The 23,218-nt window shown below is 45.8% G+C and overlaps 1 protein-coding gene across 14 annotated transcripts in view; it reads right to left on the bottom strand.

Moving 5' to 3' along the window:
• Positions 1-13,328: 13,328 nt before the first annotated feature.
• LOC144373105 (uncharacterized) overlaps positions 13,329-23,218 on the bottom strand; it is a 60,823-nt gene continuing 50,933 nt past the window's right edge. For all 14 annotated transcript variants that reach the window (XM_078036217.1, XM_078036218.1, XM_078036219.1 and 11 more), the window contains one exon: positions 13,329-22,272. In XM_078036217.1, coding sequence (XP_077892343.1) covers positions 22,010-22,272 — 263 coding nt within the window. In that variant the 3' untranslated portion in view covers positions 13,329-22,009. The remainder of the gene's footprint in view (positions 22,273-23,218) is intronic.

The following is a 23,218-nucleotide window of genomic DNA, read 5'->3' as shown; positions in this document are numbered from 1 at the left end:
AGTGTGGGTGCACAGGGCTGTCTCTCCACTGCCTTCCAGAATTTCTAAGTTGCAACCCGCAGGCAACGGAGTTCCCACTGGGAAAAGGCACTGTTCAAGGCAGTGTTAACTATGATTGGGGCTGAGTTGAATGTTGGCAAAAAATCAACAGCAGCAACCAGGAAAAAGCAAGGATGTCAACTCTTTCTCTCTCTCTCTCTTCCCCCCCGTCCCCCCCCCAGTCTTTCCTTCCTTCCTTCATGTGTGTCTGTGTGTGTGTGTGTGCGTGTGTGTGTGCGTGAGAGAGAGAGAGAGAGAGAGAGAGAGAGAGAGAGAGAGAGAGAGAGAGAGATTTCCCAAGAATTCACAAGTTCCAGGCAGAGGATTTTTGCTTCATGATAATGGTAAGACAGGTTCATAACATCCAGAGGGGTCTTCGGAAAATCCCTTTTGTCTCTTAGTACAAAGACATGGCCTAAAAACCTTCCTCCCCCAAACTCAGTTCATGGACCAGCAGACTTGCACCTGGGAACTTATTAGAAATGCAAATTCTCAGGCCCACCCAGACCTGGAACCAGAATCTGCATTTTAGCAAGATGTCCAAGGGACCTGTGACACACAAAAATTGGAGAAGGACCAGACTCAGCCCCTGACTGCTTGGCTCTGCCACCTTCTGAGGTGAAATCTCCAAGTTTCCGAGCTGGCCTTGGCCTTCATCCTGTTCTCATTCCATGTCCAGCTCCAGCCTCCTTCTCTTCTAATGAATGCCTTCACATGGTCCAAATCTGAGCTCCAGTGGCACTTGCTCAGGGAACCATCCTCTGACTCCTTAGATTCCACGTCAAGTTCACCTCTGACTCTGACACAGACCTGAAGGCCACATAGACCTCACTGCCTTCATGTGTTCAGGGCTGTGCTGTAGGATTCTTGGCTCTGGTGATTCTCATCTGTCACCAGTTCCACACAGAATGTAAGTTTCATGAGGGCAAAAGCTGAGTCTGGCTTATTACCCCAAGTCCCAAGACCCTAGCACAGTGTCCAGTATGTGACAGAAGCTCAATAAATATATTTCAGAAAGCAGATGCAAGTTGTCAGACCTCGTCATTAGGATGTCACAGGCACACTGCTGGCTACTCAGTTTCTCTTTGGACATGTTCAGAGAACTTCTACAACTGTGGTCTGTTTATAAAATTCCAGGTAATAAGAGAAACCAACACATAGACCTACTACTTTGGGAGCTTCTGCTGCACATGGGACTTCATCCTGTTTAATCCTTACAGTGTTTTCTAAGTTTTATAAATGAATGAACCGAGGCTGAAATCCACGGTTTCAGACCAAATATCTGGGAGGAAAACCAGGCTGCATTCTTGATTGCTGCTTCCAAGACAGAGGAGGCTGGGACTCAGGCCCTGCCCTGGGTGGGCTGGCAAGTTGGCCCCCACAGCTAGATTGCTCCCTACTTCCGGCCCCTGTTAGCACAGGTCTTGGCTGAGCACACTGCCTGGGTGCCCTGCACTGTTCCAGGCCTTGGGAATACCAGTGGGCCAGCTGCTACCAGGCTCTGGCTCTCATGGGGAAACTAGAACACATTTTAGATACCAGGTGGTGAACAGGGCTGAGGAAAACTAAGGGGTGGTAAAGGGAGGGAGGTAAGGAAGGGAGGCTGTAGTGTTGGAGGACCTCTGCCTCCTCATGCATTGCTAGCACTTAGTGTGCCATTTAATAGCTCCTCAATGAACACTGGTTGACAACTGGCTGACATATGGAATCCAAGACTCACAAAGAGGGCAAGAACCACCTGTGACCATAAATCAGGGCATGAAAACATCCAATCTGGGGTTTGGAGTTGATTCTGTAATTATGAGATTATGCTCTCTCTGAGCCACAGGTTTTTGGTTGGAATCATCAGATTTTCCTCAAGAACTTTAAAAAAAAATCACTAATGCTCAGCTTATTCCTTGGACAACTTTTGGAATCAGAGTTTCCAGAGAATGAAAACTCAGCCTGTTAAAGAGTGATCCTACAGTGGAATCCAAGTGCTTGAAAAGCTGGCATGTCCTTTTTTGAGCACGTGAGGAAAAAACACTGTCTCCCATTTTTTCAAGCCTACTGTGTGTCATGCAGAGTGCTCAGGACTGCCAGACCCTGGAAAGAAAAGGTGGTAAGGATGCTGGTGATGGATCCAGTGAACGCCGACTGGGGCCAGGTGGGGTGCGGGCCACCAAACAACTCTCCTCTCCTCCTAGCCCTCCTGTGAGTGTTCTTATCATGTTCACTGGCTGTTTTAAGAAATTTCAGAGAAGGCTCAAAAACACATTGGTTTTGTGATTTAAATCAGAGACTATGGCCCCTGAGCCCTATTCAACCTACCAGCTGTTTTTTATAAGACCTGTGACCCTGGCTATTTTATTGTGAAGAGATAAGGAGAAAATGTTGAAATGTGTTTTTACTCGTGGCATATAAACACCCACACAATATCCTTGATTTATGCTTTTTGGTCTACAAAGCCTAAGATATTGACTATTTGATACTTTACAGAAAAAGGTTTACTAGTCCTTACTCTATCATTTCCAAAATTTTGCAGTCTTAAGAGTCATATTAAAGGTAACTTTAAGTGGTATAAGCATGAATAGGTTAATAGTATTTTAATTTACTGTGTGTAAGAAGGGGAAAGTTTAACACAATAAATTTATGATTTCATGTTATTGCTAAATACAATGTAAAGAAAAATTAAATATATATTAAATATAAATATATATATATATTATATAACATTGGAATTTGAAAAACTAAAATCAGAAATGTTCCAAAATCAAAACAATGGATCCCCATTGTTATGATACAAGTAGAAAATTCCACACACAACCTCAGGGAATGGTTCACAGTCAAAACACAGGTGCACAAAATATGTTGCATGACATGACCTTCAGATTATGTGTAAAATCGCATCAGCAGCACACAGGCATGTCCTTTTTAGACTTGGGTTTCATCTGCAAGACAAGTTATGCAATTGAAAATATTCCAAAATTGGAGAAATGTGAACAATTTCTCCAAAATATTTCAGCATAGACCAACTCAAACTATCTATCTCTCAATGAGTGTGTGAGCCATTGTGTGTGTGTGTGTGTGTGTGTGTGTGTGTCCTTGTATTTTTCTGTGTCATGGCATTTGATATTTCATTTCTCCCATTGAAAAATTGACTCAGATAATGCCATCTGCCATATTCCTAAAAACAAAATTTCTTTGTGATCGAATGAAACATTTCTCCCTGTTGCTTTGGATGTGTGCTTTAAGAATCACTGCTATAATTAATATACTCAAATCATCAAAGTATCAGACAAGAAAAAAATATATATATATTTTAAAAAGTACTTGGTTTAAACAACAAACACATGATATAGTAATGAATGTGTTTACTAAAAGGAATAAATAAAAAATATCTAATGTCAAACTACAGATTAGAACTTCAAAATTTTGAAGCAAATATTAATAAATGTAAAAGATGCTTCAGTGCTGCCCAGCCACACAGCGCCTGGGCAGTGTTCTTAGAAGAATCCTGTGGAGAGCTTGAGCCTCCTATGCTCACAAAGGGGAGGTTTGGGCTGGATCTACTTATCCTTCTCATTTGGGGTGGTCCTCTTCCTCAGTACAAAGCTGTATTGAATGTGGGGGTTCATTACATAGAAAACATTGGCAAGGTGAGGAATCTCTAGCTCTGGGAAGAGAGGGGTATATGAAAAGAAGGTGGCACTCAAGAGATGTCTCATAGGACACCCCAACATCTGAGAGCCTCAGCCTGGAAAGGCCAGAGCCACACACCTGAAAGCTCTCCAATTCAGCACCAATACCAAGAAGACAGCCTCCACAGTCCTCCCTGAGGAAGAACTAGGCAGAGCACTTCCACAGACCTAATGTCGGTTCCTACCAAAGGCTTTGGACTCCAGAACATCCCAGGTCCTTTTGCATCTGCCAAAGCACACCACTGGATTTACATCTGAAATCTCCCACAAAAGGCTCCTGTGCCGAAGATTCAGTCCCCACATGAGCCATCTTCATAGGTGGGTTTGGAGGGAAGCATTGGATGGTGAGTGCTCTGATGTCAACATGAAATTCTCATTCAAGATAAATACACTACTGGGAGGTGGTAGGATCTGGAAGAAAGGCTGGGCATGGTTCATATTCCTGAACAGGGTGGTGTCCCAGGCAACAGTACCTTGTCCCTGTTGGCTCCACTGAATCCTCATTCTCCAAGTAGAATTTCTCCTCCTCCTATCTCTCTCTCTCTCCCTCACCCCAAGGCTCATCCTCTGTCTCCCATTCTATGCCCGTTTGGCAAGAGCTGAGTAGAGCCCCACTGCCACACACTAAGACTTTATGGACAGCCTCAGAGCAGAACCAAATGGAAAGCTATGAAATCTGAAGGAAAAACATAGGATTCCACTCTAATTCATTTTCCTCAAATATAGCCGCAGTGAGGACAGGCTGACCAGTTACAGATGCCACATTTGAGCCATGCTTCTGCCATTGTTGGTTCCCACTTCCACGTGGACCAGGCTTCCTAGAATGGAGGCCACATCTCAAATGCTGTTCTACTGAGGAACATTGCTCCAAAGACCAGCAGAGGGACTGCTTCCCTCCAACACGGTGCTTTGGTCCAGGGATGCCATGACCCCCATGGGGTTCAGACAGCCAGCTACACCTACCTATGAACACCTGTTTCCTGAAGCCCTCTTCTAGCCTAGAGCCTGTTCTCTATCCCTTCTGGGTAGATGTGTCTCTGCTATGAGTTTCTTACCCTACGAAGGCCGCAGAATTTCTCTTCCATAAGACACTACTAACCGAACAGACTTAGTAGGTTAAGGTATGAGAGAATTTAATCTAGAATGTGTAGAGATGGTGGTTTTCAGTGTGGACAGATTGCTGTGGGATCACAGCTGCTGTGGGTATTTGGCTCACAAAAATAGAAAATAAAAAAACACTAGCATTATGAACAGATCAGCTTTGTGTCAGATGTGCTGAGAAAGCCCTCATCTGACTTTAGTTAGGAATAATAACCTGGTTATTGTGATCACTTCTGGTGAACTCAGGTAGAGACAACTAGAGAATCCAAAGTCAGACTATTCAGGCTGTCTCCCAGCCTGTAATTTCCTTCCAATTTAGTCCCATTTCTGCTTGCTAGAATCCTGGCCATGCTCTGCCCAGGCAGTGGTTTCCTGGTCCTACATAAGGCTTTCAATAGCCCTGCTTCAGTGCACAAAACTGTAAGTTCCATCCTTAGCCCATGCATCCCCATCTTCCTATCAGAGAGACCTGGGCCACAGTGGCCCTGGAAGGAAGCCTTCCTCTTTGCTCCTCACTGATGTCAGCACTGGAGGCCTGCTCAGGACCAGGAGAGGATACCTGGCGTCACACTAGAGTCACACCTGGAAACATCACACCAGCATTAACGTAGTTTTCTTTATGCATGAGCCCCAACACACCCTGTTTGAATGTTCTTCTGGGTCAAAGAGCACTCTTTGGTGCTATGAGTTGACTGAGTCCACTTCCTAACCTTGCTCCCCACCATATGAATCCCCCACTTACTCTGACAGTTGGAGATGATCTGGCCAAGCTCAGTCTTCCAGCTTCTCTTCATTTAGGAAGTGTAGCTTGAAGGCCCTGTGGATGATGATGAGCCCTGTATTGACAGGTCACCTGGAGCAGCATGGGAGACAGGTCTTCAGGAAATGGGCCTTGAAGTGGCTATTCAAGGACTGTGGACAGGTACACTCAAGAGGACAGGTACACTCAGTTCTAAATATCAGGGCACCATCTTAAGACACTACTACCCAAGGAAGACCTCCTGGTAGTCCTGTGGGCTCTTCCTATGGACCACTAGCCCAATCCCTGTACAGTGATCTGCCTGGACCTACCATTACCCTTTGTGGAGCCATATTCCACTCCTGGTAAAAGGAGCACACAACCTGTATACAAACACAATCTTATCCCATCAAGATGGGAGGAATGGGACAGTGCCCCCCAAGATCCCACGTCTGCTTGAGGAAGCAGGCTTCATCTGGTGTGGCCCAGACACAAAACCTAGAGGCTTGGTCCTGATTGCCAGGGCCAAAAACAGACTCAGGAAGAAGACCACACACAGGAGTGCTGAAAGACAGCCACGAGAGCTCCTGGCCCCAGAGGCTCAGAGCTGCTGGGGTGTAGTAGGGCACCTCATCCAGCAAGGGTGGTCATTGGAAAGGGTTCCTGTCCTGCAGTTACCTGGACATTTGGTGTGCTTGCTCCACATCCATATCGATTCTGCAGAGACATCCTCTCAGCTCCTTGTTCAAGAAACATGAAAAATCTCCTGTTGCTGTCCTCCCCCATGTGTAACAATATCCTCGATCCCATAGAGTGGAAACTGCAACCTAGATCCTGTCCTATTCTCATCTCCCAAAATACCTGTCCCTGCACTTTTGGCCTGCACACTGCCACCTGACACAGACCCCCTCAGACATGGCAGCAGACATGCTGTTGCTCTCCTCATCTCAGATCAACCCCTTAACATTGACCACTTTCTTCTTTATTCCATCTATCCTTCCTGAACACCCAAAAGCTCCAATTCAAGAGGGCATGAGTAGTCCATTGTATTGGACTAGTGTCTGTTCCCCACCTAGGTGTAAGCACCAGGGGACAATCAGCAGAAATTCAGTTTGAATAAAGTAGGTGTTTTCCTCCTTCCCCTTGAACCAGGCTGTCTTCATGGTGGGGCGTTTTCTCAGGATAAAATGATACTTCATTCCCGGATTCATGGACAGATACATGACTGCGTGGTCAGGGACCTTGACTTCTGCAGAGAGAGGTGGAGATGATTGGTAGGTGACACTCAAGAATTATTCCACAAGACACCCCCAACCCCTGAGAGTCTTTGCCAGGGCAGGCCTGCGCCACAGACTTGAGAGCCCTCCAATCCAGCTACAGTGCCACCAAAGACTCCCTCAGTGATTCTTCCCTGGAGGAAGATGATGCACAGGATCTAAACCAAAAGAGCACCTGGCAATGGAAACAGCACCTTGGGCCCCAGAACATCTCAGTGCAGGTTGGATCTGCCAAAGAGACACTGCTAGGCTTTGCATCAGGATTGGCCCCCGCAAAGGCTCCTGTGCTTAGGCCTTTCTGCCCAGGGCAGCCATGCTCACACGTGGGCATTCAGGGAAGCGTTGGATGGTGGGTGGCTGCACATCACCAATGGATTAATCCAGCCATAGGTGAATACACTAATGGGAAGTGGTGTAAAATTAGAGGTACACTGAGCAAAAAGATAAGATGACCTCAGCAAGACTATGCCCTGAAGAATGATATTGTTTTCTAGATGAGCTCTCCTTTCTCGTTTCTCATTATGATCTCTCTGTTTCAGATTTTTATTCTGGTTCTTGTTCTACTTCTGGTTCTTTTTATCCTGCACGTTCTTGTCCTATTTCTGGGTCTTTTTCTTGTTCCTATATTAATATTTCAAGATTTCTTTCTTGCCCATTCACCACTTCTCATCTTCATGCTCCTCCTCCTCCTTCTCCTCCTCTTCCACATCCTCCTTCTACTTTTCCTTCCTTTTCTTCCTCCTCTTTATGTCTTTATCCTCTTCCCCCTCCAGTTTGTCCTCTGTCTCCTCCTCCACCTTCTCCTTCTTTCTCTCAAATCTATCACACTATCTGCCCAGATGCAGCCTCTGTTCAGGACCCCAAGATGAAATCAATTCTCAATGAATGGCAAGTAGAGAAACCAAGACAAAAGAGAACTTACTCCCCTTTCTTTGTAACTGTCACAGTCATGAAAGACTGCCTAACAGACACATACCTTTGGTCATGCTTCTGCCTGTGCTAGTCAACACCTTATCTGGACTAGGCATTCAAAAATAGATGCCACATCTGATAATGAAAACAAAGCTTTCAAAATCTAGGAGACAGCCAGCATCACTGACATTCTCCTGCCATAATGCAAACATGCTGTCACACCTAGGTGTTCCAGGCACCCAGCTAGTTCTTCTTTTTGACTTTTGTTATACACAAACCTCCACTGGTCTTGAGCCCGCTCTCAATTGATGCTTGGGTTGAAACTGGCTGCTTCTGAAATCACCTTCATAGACTCTCAGTTTTATAATTCCTTATTGAATGACTTATTTTTGTACCACGGATTAAAACCAGAGGCACTTAAGCACTGAGACACATTCCCAGGCCTTTTTACTTGGGTAGAGGGTCTCCATAAGTTTCTGAGGCTCTTTGAACTTCTGACCCTCCTGCACAGCCTCCAAAGCCACTGAGATTCACAGCCACTTCCACATTGCCCATTTCCTTGATCTATCTTGAGCTCAGCCTTCCTTCTATGTGAGACACAGCCAACCCAAACAACTTGGTGTATGAAAATTGGAGAACTGATCATACATGCCCTAACGTTGGTGAGTTCCATTGTGGACAGGCTGACATCGTGGAGGCTAGGAGTGGCTGGCTCACAGGAAAGGAAAGAGCACTGGCACTGTTGACAGATCAGCATTGTGGCTTCTCTGCTTCTGATGCCCCTTTTTGATGCTGGAAGCAATAAGAACTTGGCTATTCTGATATTTTTATGAGATGGGCACCCAGAAACAGAGGACTTGAAATTATTTCAAAAAACTACCCAACCACGCTGTCCCCTGGCCTTGACTTATTCTTCACTGAGTCCTGTTCCCAGTTGCTGCAATCCTGACATTCTTCCTTTCTGACATCCTGGCCATGGTGCTGCATCAGTCTACGTCAGTGCTGATCCCACTTGGGCCTTGCTTTTTCCTTATGCTCATTAGAAGACATCCTTATGAGTGAGTCATAAACCAAACTGCCAATTCAACCAGCCTCTCTTCTTTGACCCTCATGGATATTAGCTTTGCCACATCTGACCAGGCCCAGGGAGAACACATTTAGGAAGATCCAGTAGCCTCTGGGGCCTCACTGAGAACCTGCAGATATGACTCACCTGTCACTGCAGTTTTTGTTGTGCACAAGGCCCAATTTCTGGCTGTTTTCTGGGCCAAGGCCCACTTTTTTGGACTGTGGGTTACCCTGAGCCCCTGTGGATCATTCCTCCCCACTGAATGTCCCATGTACTCTCATGCTCAGAAACCACATTGAGCAGCCCAAGTCTTCTGGATTCTTGTTGTTTAGAAAATGGTGGTCAAGGCCCTGTGGATGATGCTCGTACCCACCCCCTGGCAGGTCATCTGGATCAGGGGAGGAGAAATGTCATCAGAGAATGAGTTTTAGAACAGCTAACCAGAAGAAGGTGCTCAAGGACATTCAGGGGACACCTTAGCTATGTATACAAGGGCATCATCTGGTTATCTTTTTACCTGAGCATGTCCTCTTTATAATTCCCTGGGTTCTTGCATGGTGCTGCCAGACCAATCCTGGTATAAATAAATGTCTGCCTGTATCTGCCATCTCCCAAACCACCCGACCCCCATGGAGCCACAATCCAGTCAGGGTCAAAGGACCCAACTGTCTGTGCATAGACACACTCTCGTCTCACTGAGATAGGAGCAATGGGCCAGTGGCCTGTATGCCAGGTTTGATCTGGGATGCAGCCTGCTTTTGTGGGTGGACTAGGCAGATACATTGGAAAATTTGGGACTGACTGCCACTACACAAAACAGACTCAGTTATAAGAGCACACACAAAAGGAGAAAATCTTCCAGGACAAAACTTAGGACAAGAGGTGCCAGGAAGCCTCACTGGGGGGAGACTTGAAAAAAGGCAAGTGTACTAGTAGAATAGTGTCCTTCAAAAATTCTTGTCCACACAAAACTAGGTGAGACCTTGTGTGAAAGAGAGTCTTTGCACAGTGATGAAGCTATAAAGAGCTCACATGATGGAACACAGCATCAACTGGGCCCAAATCCAATATGTGATATTCTTGTAGAAAGAGGGGCGCTTGGACCCAGAGACCAGGGAGACTGGGGGAAACAGACTGTGTCATTTTTGAGGCAGAGACTGGATGCCCCACAGAGGAACCACAGATTGTGGGCAGCAGTAGGAGAGTGATCAAGGGCTGGGAGAGTTGGGGGGGGCACTCCGCTTGAAACCTGTGAGGGATTGTGGCGTTAGGATAGCATAACACCTGTTGTGTTGCACCTCTGAAGCCAGAGAAAAGCCCCTTCCTCCGCTGTAGGCCACCCAGATGGCAGGATTTGGTTGCAGCAGCCCAGGACCCGCCTGAAAGTCTGAGCTTGTCGGCCATGCAGGTCGGATCTGGGACACAGACACACTCTGATGACTACATGGTCTCACCCCTGAGGCAAGACAGGTGCCAAGCCAGGCCAGGTGGGTAAAGGGCTAGGAACACACTGTGGGGGCTGGTGCCTGTGTTACTGGATCACTTCTGACCTTTTTCCCTGATCTGCTGTCAACACAGACTACAGAGGAGGGTACAGGGACACAGAGCACGGATCTGCCCCACTCAGGATGCCAGACAAACACCATGGCCAGGAGCCTTGTGTCATTTTCCCATCCTGAGAGCTCTTCCCTCCCTCACCTACCACTACCTCCCCATTGCCTCTGGCAATATCTACTCAATGCGATGGCAACATGCCTAGGTGCTGCTCTCTATTGAATGCACAGGGAGCCTGTGAGCCCAGGAAAGTGTGTTTCAAACACCCAGATCAAACGGGCCACCTGGAGGCAGGAAACAGAGGTGGCTGAGGCAGAATGCCAGGTGTGGACTTCTGGCACTTCATTATTTATATTAAAAGACAAACAAATAAACAAACAAACAGGTTTTGGTGTTCGATAATATTTGATGTGCAAATCCTCATCCCCCACCCCCAATATTTTAATTTTTTATTCAACATATGAGATTTTACCAGTATGAACTTAATTTTGTATTATAAAAAATTCATTGAAATCACATTGGTATAAATAACAAATCACCAAACCTTCAATGTTTGTTCTCCTTTCCTTTTAGAAACCACTTTTCTACAAGAGAACAGAGGACAGACTCATGGAAATGCTTGAAATGACAAGAAGCTCCCACTCAAGCTCAGCATTCAGTCCTGGACAGGGTACGACCAGGCCACTTTGACATCTACTCCAAAGAGTCTACCAGACACATTCTTCTGACATCACTGACTGAGCCAAATGAACTGACTAGAAAAACCTTCATATCCTGAATACATTCATCACTTCAGGACACTTGAGAATGAATCAAATCCATTTCTCATTACCTTGCTCCACAGCCAACAATTCTTTAACAAATTCAAAGGAGCAACTCATATAAGCACATCCAGAGTAAGGTTAATTTTAAATATCTATGTGTAAAAAATACAGCTGGTATTTCTTCTTTATGCTAGGTATAAATGAAATCTCCCCCACATTACTTCCACAAACCAAATAAAAATATTTGTGAAATTCCCATGTAGAAGACAAGATACACTTGCCAAGGAGGCAGTGCCAAGAATTTTGACACTCCAAATGTAGAGTGTGTGTTTAGGAGGCAGTCACAGTTTCCATAAGAGAGTCCCATGAAATCAATTAGGAAGATCCATGCTCTAGCCCTACCATACAAGTGATGTGACCTTGAAAGAGTCACTTAGTCTTAGCAACCATCACCACTAACCACTAAGTCAATGAATAAAGGTCCTCAGGTGTCAAGCTACAAAATGTGTGATGAGCATGGATGAGGATGGGTGGGAGAAGTCTCCCCCTCTAACACAATTAGGGAAGGCTGTGCCTACCCTCAAGAGGCTTGGGGGCCTGGGATCCTGCCACAGAGGGGGATTCCAAATCTCACAACCTCTGAACACAGGCGAGAAGACCAGGTAGAGTCCAAGGACCCTGGGGTGGCCCAATGGTAATAAAGGTTAAAAGGAACTAGGGATCTGCCTGGACCCTCAATCCTCTACTCTGAGCAGGGCTGCATGATGAGGCCAGAGGCCATCCACAGCAATCTGCCTTTACAGGAAAACAGGGACTGCAGGCTGCCTCTGGCTCACTGAATCAGGGTGGTGTTTTCATAAAGCAAGACCACTTCCTCACTTTTTTTTTAAGAGAGAGAGAGAGAGGAGAGAGAATTTTTTAATATTTATTTTTCAGTTTTCGGTGGACACAACATCTTTATTTTATTTTATGTGGTGCTGAGGATCAAACACAGCACATGCCAGGCGAGCGCGATACCGCTTGAGCCACATCCCCAGCAGAATACTTCCTCACATTCACCTGCAGCTGCCTCTAGCATCGAAAATGCTGCAGAGACACTTGGCTACACCACAAACAAGCTCTGCCATTGACTTCAGATCCTTCCCTGCTAGGAAAGGAGGCCAAATGCTGTCCAGATGCATCTAATAGAATTTTCTCTGTTCTCTGGCTTTGATTCTTCAGAATCAAACACACACACAAACACACACACACACACACACACACACACACATACACAAACGCACACACTATCTCTCTCTCTCAATGAAATAAAATTTGGACCACAGCACACATATCAATATGGTAAATACTAATTATTTACAGAAGAAGGTTCTAGACCATGTGTTTGCTTGATGTTATTGTTTTTATTATTTTCTCAAGAGGCTAGGAGCAAAGAGGATCCTGTGGCTGTCCTCCTTAAAGTCTTCCATGGCTCTTCCTTTCTGGCAAGTCTCATGGGTTGTACAGCCAGGAAGGGGAATAAATTTGGAGGCCAGAGCTAAGGACATCCCAGCCTATGAAATCAGATTTGGTGTTTTCTGGCACAGTTTGGAACACTGACACCTGAGCCCAAAGATCTGTCCAGAGAGTCAATTTTGAAAACACTTGTCTTTACACATGAAAGGCACATTGTCAGGGAAAGATTAAAGGAAGGAAATGTGACTTATAATTACTGCTAAGCATGTGTTAGCAGTTGTGTATACTCACATGGCCCATGAAGAATGCCAAATTTATGCCAAGTTTCCAAACCACACACACACACACACACACACACAAATTCTAACAATTAAAACATCCATGACACCTATCAAATAATTGTGAAAAATGGGTAAAATTATATGTATACAAAGGAATTTCAGAATACGCTGCTGAATTTGTAAAATGAATCAATATTTTTTCTCTTTAATTTTTATTGTTGGTTGTTCAAAATATGACATAGTTCTTGACATATCATATTTCACACTTTGATTCAAGTGGGTTATGAACTCCCATTTTTACCCCGTATACAGATTGCAGCATCTCATTGGTTACACATCCACTGTTTTACAAATTGCTATACTAGTGACTGTTGTATTCTGCTGCCTTTCCTATCCTCTACTATCCCCCATCCCCTCCCCTCCTATCTTCTCTCTCTACTCCATCTACTATCATTCATTTCTCCCTCTTGTTTTTTTCCCCTTTCCCTCTCACTTCCTCTTGTATGTAATTTTGTATAACCATGAGGGTCTCCTTCCATTTCCATGCAATTTCCCTTCTCTTTCCTTTCCCCTCCCACCTCTCACCCCTGTTTAATGTTAATCTTCCTCTCATGCTCTTCCTCCCAACTCTGTTCTTAGTTACTTTCAAAGAAAACATTTGGCATTTGTTTTTTAGGGATTGGCTAGCTTCACTTAGCATAATCTGTTCTAATGCCATCCATTTCCCTGCAAATTCTATGATTTTGTCATTTTTTAATGCAGAGTAATACTCCATTGGGTATAAATGCCACATTTTTTTTATCCATTCGTCTACTGAAGGGCATCTAGGTTGGTTCCACAGTGTTGCTATTGTGAATTGTGCTGCTATAAACATTGATGTAGCAGTGTCCCTGTAGTATGCTCTTTTTAGGTCTTTAGGGAATATACCGAGAAGGGGAATAGCTGAGTCAAATGGTGGTTCCATTCCCAGCTTTCCAAGATATCCCCATACTGCTTTCCAAATTGGCTGCACCAATTTGCAGTCCCACCATCAATATGATTTCTCTGGGTGAGGTATATCAAATATATGTTTATTCAGTGCAAAGTGTTTGTTTCCTTCAAGAAAATGTTTCATGATACATATAGGCCAGGAGCCAAAACCTAGAGACTTTATCAGTTGAGAGAAGCCGGGAACTTTGTGTTTCATTGGAGAATTTCTGCCTAAATCTCAAAAGCAGGACCTCAATGACATGACCAGATAGTGGGTTTATTGGAGAATGTCCCCCATTCCTAAAATGATAGTATGGACTATATCCCGCTAGGCCAAAGGTAGTTTGGGCTTCTGCCTTCTATTTGATGCCATTTTTCCCCCTCTGCTCCCCGGCACCCCAGCTCACTCTTGAAAGGCCTTCTGTTCTGCCAGCCATAGTGACATCTGCTGGCGGACATGGGAAGTCACAAATCTGGGGGACCCTCTCAACCAAACCTTGTTAATGCTGCCATTTATCACAGGGGCAGGGGTGCGGGCTCTGGAGGGCTGGGGTTCCTGTCATTTCTCCCACACCCTCTCCCAAGAGAGCAACCGTGTCTCAAGCAGCCAGTTCCCACCTTCCATTCACAGAACTGAAAGTCAGGCAGATGCAAACCCCAATGCTAGCGTGGGCCCTGGAAAAGAAGACACCACTTCAGGTGACAATAGACTTGACTGGATGCTTAGGGACTGAAGCAAGGCAGTTCTCACCCACCTCTGCTCCCTCCTCATTTTCAGCAGGCCTCTGCCTGCGGCTAGGAGAGGAGTGGAGCTCTGTCCCCCACCTGGCCCCGCTGTCTCAGTGCTGCTTTAGGGGCAAACTTGCAACTAGGTGAGTTGAAAGGGGATTATTCCAACTCAGAGTTTCTTTTCTTCTGATAGAACACAGAAGATGTCCACTTTGTGTTTCTGAGAACTTCATGGTGTCCTAAGAACTCCACTTCACTTTGGCTACTCAAAGTGGAGTCGCTTGGTCAGCAGCACCAGCATCCCTGCTCAGAGCCTGTGAGAAACACTGCCACTAAGAGGTGCTGGAGTTTTTCACTGACAGAAGACACTTTGAAAGAAGCCCCGAGGCTATAACTGCACACACCCAAGTTCATGTGCTTGTACTCCACACTGGGTTCCTCACCTTGGCGCCCTTGGCCCATCAGGCCAGATCCTTCTTAGTCTGTAGAGGTCTTCCCCGTGCAGTGTAGACATTCAGCAGCACCCATGGCCTCTACCTGAGTTGTGCACCAGCACCCCTGACTTGTGATAACGCAAAAGGTCTCCAGGCATTGTCAAATGACCCAAGGGGAGGGGGAAAGTCACCTCTGTTGAGACCCATCAGCTTCAGGGTCACCTGAGACCTTGTTACAAACACACATTCTCAGACCCCACCCCAGACTGGCAAAACCAGGAACTCCAGTGGGGCCCAGGAAACTGGTTAACTCTCTGTGAGACACAGGCACTCTGAGGTGGAAGAGGACTCGGGAAAGGCCCTGCAGTGAATCACTATTTGGTGACAGAGAAGTCACAGTGGCCACAGCATGACCAAGAGATTACAGGCTGTGGGTGATAAAGAGCTCAAAGCTGGAGCCACCTGGGAGGGTTTGCAGCCAACACTTCCCCCTGTGCTGTCTCCATGACCTTGGCCAAGTGACCTGATCTTTCAGTGCCTCAGTTGTCACCTATGGAAAATGGGGATGACAGGAGAATTTGAAATAAACAAATGACAGGAGAGTTTGAAGTAAACATGTTTGGATGAAGAAAGGTGCCTAAGCTAGAAAAGTGTGTGAAATAGATAAGGATATATGGTAAACATATTTTGATGTATTTTAGTACAAACAAAGGTGAGAATTTAGATAAGCAAGATGTAAGCAAGATGTGATGCAATATAGACACAATCTCTTAAGATAGGATAAGAAATAGAAGTTATAAAATAAACAAGTTTTTGGTTTGAAGTGTTGTAAACAACTATAGTATTTAAAGGCCAGGAAGGCTGAGCTCTTTGGCCAGTTCAGACCCACTATGTCGGTGGGTCAACATCGAGCGAACTGAGTCCCGCCAGCCTCTGTTCCTGTGCCTCCTGTGATGTGATGAACCTGGCGTGAATAAACCGAGCATTCGAAAAGGCATCTCGTGTGTAGCAGCTTTTTCTTCAGGACACAGATCGTGGGCCGGGAGCGGTTACCTGGGGCAGGGCCGATCTTGACTCCAGGACCACCCGGGAGTGATCGAGGGACCTCGCCGCAGTCTCCTACTCGTGTCAGCAGACAACCAAAGCACTGTTCCTCCTGCAACTATTGAGGGATGAGGAAGCTTTTATGATAAGGTGCTTAGAAGAGTGCTTGGCTCCAAGACCTTCAGACAAGTCAACTAACTGGTCTTGTCTTCACCATCACTGGCCTGTCTTCCCCCCGATTTTTGAGTCCCCTACAAGCCAGCCTGGCATGTGCTTCATTCTCTGCCACATCCTCAGCAGGGAGCCCTGGCCTGGCCTGGACCAGGCTTTCAATGAACATCGGTGGAGAAAGGCATTGCAGTGCCCACAAGGACATGAGGACAACAGCAGAAGCCCTCTGTCTCAGGGCTTGAATTTTGCTGTGGATCCTGTATGTTCTGCAAAGGGACCCCAGCTTCCTAGATCCAATTCTATTAGAAGGTGTCCTTGCAAATGTGGCAACTGGGCAAAAGTGAGCTTCTCCGTCCGTGTGGATTAGACCGGACCTCAGGTAGATCTACAGGCATGCTATAACCAACAGCCAATCAACACATGCTTAGAAAATCATGGAAAGACTAAAGATGGGGGCAGGGTGCTTCACAGATGCTGTGGGTTTTCTTCTTCTACTTCTAGGATTCTCTCTACCCACCTCCTGAAGTCAGTCATACAACTATCCCCATTTCAGATATGGAAACACTGAGGCCCCAAGAGGTTACAGAACATCCCCAAAATCATTGTCCAGTAAGCAGTGAAAGTGTTCTTCTCATGCTGGTCTCTGATTCCAAACCCATACCTGCCTTTCTTCCCAGGGCACTTCCTGGTCTGCACACAGGGATTACATGCCTTAAGATTGGGAGGACAATCCTAATTTCAAACCTTCTACCTCACGTTATGCTGAAGACCATCCTTAGTAGCAGAGCACGTGTCTTATTTGGTTTAAAAACTCCATCTCTGGTAGTAATGAGATCTCTCTGCCACAGCCCCATCAGACAGCCATTTGGGACCACAGGAGTGTGAAGAAAGAGTGACCACAGGAGTGTGGAGAAAGAGTGACCACAGGAGTGTGGAGAAAGAGAACACAATTCAGGAAAGCGAAATACAAAGAAGCAAGAGCTGAATACACTAGAAAAGACAGGACCAGCAGAGAGCCCAGCTGAGAGAGGCCTGGAGCAGGGCTGGGGCGAGCCAGCGCATTCTACGGGTATTGATGAAGGTCTGCTGTGTGCCTGGCACTATGCTGAGAAGTAGACACTGCATTGAGTACAGTCTCTGTCCTTGCCCTGCTAAAGATCCCAGTCTGGGGATTCAAAGCTGGATGACATTGTCCAGCACTATGCCATTTCTTCACACCCCAGCTGACCTCCAGCCCCCAGCACCATAGCCCATTTGCCTACAGTGAAGGCCAGCAGCAGCTTCCCGTCATGGCTGGCAGGAGGGGGTGGAGAACTCCCAGCTCTCTCACCCTGTAAGAGGGCTTCTATTAGCAGCATGATCTACATGGACACCCAGCACTCCTTAGCAGGACTGTGCTTAGTCACTTAGTGACAACAACTGGCAGTTCCTAATCACTTCCTGTTCCCACCTGGAGTTTTCTAGCATAACCTCCCAAGAAAACTACTTGCTAACAAATCTGGATCACAGAGTCTCCACACTTTACCTCAGGGAAGCCAGAGCATGAAAGAAGATTCTAGAAAGATGTACAGTGATCCCAGTCTATCTGACCATTTTATGCCTGAATTTATAGTACTCCTTGGCTGCTCTGACTGCCCTGATAGGTTTAGGAGAAAAGACAAGCCATATTTTGGCACGTAAAATGCATTCAGGCCGAGTCACTTTCACAGAACCTACCAAGTAGGGTAGAATCTCATGAAATTTTAAGTACAACAGAATGTCAAATGACTACTCATTCCAGTGAAGACATGCTGCAAATAAGACTTAGAAGATCTGCTGCAAACAAGACTTAGAAAAGTGTCCTCAGAGAAGATTCTATCATTCTGCATTTGCTTCTGAAAGTTGAAGCACACAGTTCTAATGAGCCCAGGAAGACAAGGTTGATACCCAGTTGAGTTGGCATATGATGTACCAGAGCTCAGGACTTCAGGGCTGCTGTCAGGTGGTTCCTGGGCTCTTCTGGTCCTCACCTACACTCAGTGTCTTTTTGTTGGTGATGTAGTTCAGCAATAAATTACTGGCCCAGAGACTTGTTCAGTATTGCTCAGCAGTAGCAAAACACTGTCACCAGTTATAGGTAGCCAACTCCAGGTGAGAAACTTGATAGATGTTAATGCTCACGGCTTCACACCAGCAACCTGCCCCTCAGTGATCATGCTCTCTAAAATATACACCATGCTAAATTGTGTGGAAGCATTCTACGTCTGGCCAAACCACACGAGCTTTCAAAAGCAGCCCAATAACATTTAGAGGATTCACTCTCCAAAGCAAGCTTGCCAATGCCTGAGTGCCCACACATTCTATTGGCGCCAACTTCACCTCATTTTAGAATGCACACATTCACCAAGATATCACTGCCTGTGGTGGTTGAGCTTCCTTTCCAATGGACGAGGTGGATGTGAATGTAACACGTGAATGAATTAGCATTTACCAACAACTGGAAGAAACAAATTCACACTCTATGATATGATGATGGAGCTCCTCTGTAATCTAGACCCTCCACCTCTCCTGCATCCTCTTTCTTTTCCTCTGCCTGGATGGACCTCCAACTCAACCCAGAAGGATGTGTCCTTTCTAGTCAGAAGCCCTGTCATGGCTTCCAATTCCAGGCCCTGATTCTGGTTAACGCAGCCAGAACTCGCTTTCAAGGTAGTCTCTTCAGATCCCTTCCCTACCCTAACCACAGTGTGGGCTCTGGCCCCATCCTTACTCTCTACACCACCATTCCACATTATGGTCTTCCTGTCCCTCTCTGTGACCCAGGACTTCCCATGACCAACCCCACCCAACAACAAGCTGTTGAACCAGGTGCCATCAGAGGGAAGAAATGACCAGAGATGGCTAACTTGAAGATTTTACAGAATAGTTCATGAGACGAGGAATATCCTGAACCAGTGAAATGACATAAGAGGAAGTCAATGAATTCTAACCTCAAGGGAAAATCCTACGGTACATTGGCTCTCAAATTCAGCTGCACACTGGAGCCACCTGGGAGCTGTACATAGTACTGACCGCTGGACCACCCACTGGCCCTGGGATGATGGAATGGCTCTGGGCTAAGATGGACACTGGGGTTTGTAAATTACCAGTTGAGTATAATATAAAGCAAACTTTGGAGACATTGCTTTTTCTCCCACATGAAGAACTGTGTGCATACACATGCAGAAGTACACAAACCTGCAGCATAAGGCTCCTTGAGGCCCATAGATTAAAAGCACTGCAGTCACCAGTACCCTGGCTATGAACACCACCAGACCCCTGGAAGCCTCCTATTTCCACCTTCCAGGTGATCACAGCCCTGCCATCCAAGCATGGAGGAGTCCTCCCTGCTGCGAAATTTCAGTGTGCAGAATGGAGAGCCCTCTGTCCTTGGAGTCCCTGCTTTGAAAACAAGTGCACTGGAGAAGTTTAATTCAAGTGGGAGGCACATGGGCAGGCTTCCTGGATGAGGCCCTATTGAAAGGAGGATGGGATCTGAGGAGTGGACCAGAGAGAGGAAAGATGGGAAGTACAGCAAGTACATTCAGAGCCGAGGTCAGGCCCAAAATACAATGTGGGCTGACAAGAGAGTCCTTGCACCAGGGTCACCAATTTTGAGAAGGCAATGAGGACTGCTGAAAAGAACAATTCCACAAAATTCCATGGAAACTCACTCATCAGACTTTTCTGAAAACACTGGAAATGCAGGTTTCATGCAAGGAACTCTGGGTGACAGATGGCAAAGTTTGCCAAATGCAAATATGCCTACCAGCTCTGAGAAGCTGTTCTCATTCACACTGCTTCAACCAGGGAAAAAATCCCCATGTGCTTACTGAGAACAAGTTAGCTTGTGCCACTTGAAGCTGCTTCCACAAACAGCTTCACTTCTGCACTTCTAAGCTGTTCTCCTCAAGAACTTTCAGAGCACAGTTCAGGCATGAAACACGAAGGGTGCCAGAAAGAGTTCTCTTGAATCTAGCATCATCAACTTGCAGGGAAAAAGAGGACCAGCTGAGAAGATCAGTTCTCCAAAGTCTCACTGACATCTATTTGTCACACTTGTTTACAACATTCACTTGAAGTGCAGGTACCCACATGAGTGAACTGTTTTTGATCAATGGCACAGAGGATTCAATGTGAAAGCATGCCTGTCACCTGTAAGAAGCACTTTTGATATCTTCTAGGTCACACAGAAAACAAATAGCATGTGCTCACTTACAACAAAGTTAATCAACAAAGCAAATTGAAATTTCTTGCAGCAAACAGCTTTCTTTCTCCCATTCCCCAGCTATTTTCAGCAATCACATCCAGAGTCCAATTCCAGCCCAATATAAAATATGTGCTCCCAAGGAAGTCTGTATAATTGACATCACCCAACTTGGGGAGGCAAGGGGAATGCTGAGAAGATCAGTTCTTCAAAACTCCTACTTTTTCAGAAAACTCATTGAAAGGCAGGGCCCCACTTGCAGCCATCAGTGGTTGACAGATGGCACAGAGGCTTCAATGTGAAACCATGAATGTCAATCATTACAAGTGCTTCTGACACTCTAGTTCAACCAGGGACAGCCCAAAGTGCTCAACAAGAACACACTTTGTTCCTGCAAGTGGAAGCAGCTTGCATGAACTGCTTCAGTCAGGAAATTCCAAGCTCTTCTCAGCAAGCACATCCAGAGCACAGTTCTGGCCCAAAAGAAAAAGAGTCCTAGCAAGAGGGTCCAACACCTACGATCACCTTCATAAGGTAGCTTCCCATCTTCTGTGTAGAAGTGGGTTTCTCCTTGGCATTTATGCTGTGGAGGAGACCACTAGGAGCTAAACTTCATGCAGGACCATCTGACCTGGACTTTTTGCAAGCCCTATAAAGCCCTCACACAAGATCAAATGCTACAGGATTTTGCAGAATAGTCCAGGCAACAGTAGACATTCATTCATTGTCTAGAGTCTACAGATTCCTAGATGCATGGCATTCATTATCATCAAATGCACAATTTTGATCAAAAATCATATATATATATATATCTTTCCAATCTGAATCAAAAAAAATCAGAAATATCCCCAAATCCAAAGAGTGGATCCCCATTGTGATGCTACCAGTGGAAAATTCCACAGCTGACCTCAAGGGATGGTTCACAGTCAAAACACAGCTCCATGAAAAATATTACATGACATGACCTTCTGGTTATGTGGAAAGTGGCATGGGAAGTACACATGCATGTCTTCTTCAGACATGGGATTCATTTGCAGGACACCTTATGCAATTGAAAATACTCCAAAATGGGAGAAATCAGAACCATGTCTCCAAAGTATTTCAGAAGAGACCAACTCCAACAGTTTATCTATCTCTCATTGTGTGTGTGTGTGCTCTAGTGTGTGTGTGTGTGTGTGTGTGTGTGTGTGTGTGTGCTCTAGTGTGTGTGTGTGTGTGCTCTAGTGTTTGTGTGTGTGTGTTCTCTAGTGTGTGTTTGTGTGTCTTTGTTTCTGTTTGTACCATGATAGCCGATACTTCATTGCCCCCATTGGAAAACTGACTCAGATAATGCCATCTGCCAAACTCCTAAAAAACAAACTTCTTGCTGATACAAGGAAACATTCCTTCATGTTGGTTTGGATGTGTCCTTTAGGAATCACTGCTACATTTAGTATACTCAAATCATCACTGTAGATCAGGTAACACAAACATATATATTTTAAAATAATAATATATTAATGGAAACAACAAATACAGGATAGATTAACAACTGTGTTACTAAACAAGGTCAAGGACAATGGCAAACTATAGATTCAAACTTTGAAGCAAATAGTAATCAATGTAAATATTCCTGGGCTGCCTCAGCCCCGCCCAGGCACACAGCAGCAGAATGGTTTTTGCAAGCATCCTCAGGAGGGCTGCAGCCTTCTTTGTAGGATGAGAGGGAGGTTGAGGCTGGATCCACTCATCATTCTTTTGGGAGAGGCTCCTTTTCCTCAGCACAAAGTTGGATTCTGTGTGAGGGTTCTTTGCATAAAATACGTTGGCCTGCGCTGGAATCCTCAGCTCTGGGGAGAGAGGGGTGTACAAAATAAGGTGGCTCAGGAGGTGCTCCCTAGGACACCCCAACATCTGAGAGCCTGTGCCAGAAAAGGCCAGAGCCACACACCTGGGAGCTCTCCAATTCAGCATCAATACCAACAAAGACCACCTCCACAGTCCTCCCTGAGGAAGAACTAGGCAGAGCACTTCAACAGACCTAATGTCTGTTCCTACCAAAGGCTTTGGACTCCAGAACATCCCAGGTCCTCTTGCATCTGCCAAAGCACACCACTAGATTTACATCTGAAATCTCCCACAAAAGGCTCCTGTGCCGAAGATTCAGACCCCACATGAGCCATCTTCACAGGTGGGTTTGGAGGGAAGCATTGGATGGTGAGTGCTCTGATGTCAACATGAAATTCTTATTCAAGATGAATACTCTACTGGGAGGTGGGAGGGACTGGAAGAAAGGTTGAGCATGGTTGGAGGAAGACCTAAACAGGGTTGTGCCCTGGGAAAAAATACCTTGTTCCTATTGGCTCCACTGAATCCTCATTCTCCATGTAGAGGTCCTCCTTCTCCTCTCCATATTTCTCTCTCTCCCTCTCTGCCAGCCTCGTTCCCTCTCTCCCACTCTATGCCTTTGTGGCAAGGGCTGAGGCGCTCTCCAGTGCCACACACTAGAGCTTTATGGACAGCCTCAGTGCACAACCAAAGAGAAAGCTATGAAACCCGGAGAAAAAGGCCTAGGATTCCTCTTCTGAGTTATTTTCCTCAAGTATGGCCACAGTGAGGACAGGCTACCCAGCACGGATACCACATTAGAGCCATGCTTCTGTGTTGGTGGAACCCACCTCCATGTGGACCAGCCTCAGAGAATGGAGGCCACATTCCAATTGCTGCCCTATTGAGAACAATGGTTCCAAAGACCAGCAAAGGGAATGCTTCCCTCCAACATGGTGTATGGCCCAG

Source organism: Ictidomys tridecemlineatus, unplaced genomic scaffold, assembly GCF_052094955.1.
Source record: "Ictidomys tridecemlineatus isolate mIctTri1 unplaced genomic scaffold, mIctTri1.hap1 Scaffold_233, whole genome shotgun sequence".
In the NCBI taxonomy this organism is placed as follows: Eukaryota; Metazoa; Chordata; class Mammalia; order Rodentia; family Sciuridae; genus Ictidomys; species Ictidomys tridecemlineatus.
The sequence above is the reverse complement of the archived record's forward strand: the minus strand, read 5'-3'. Positions and strand labels throughout refer to the sequence as shown.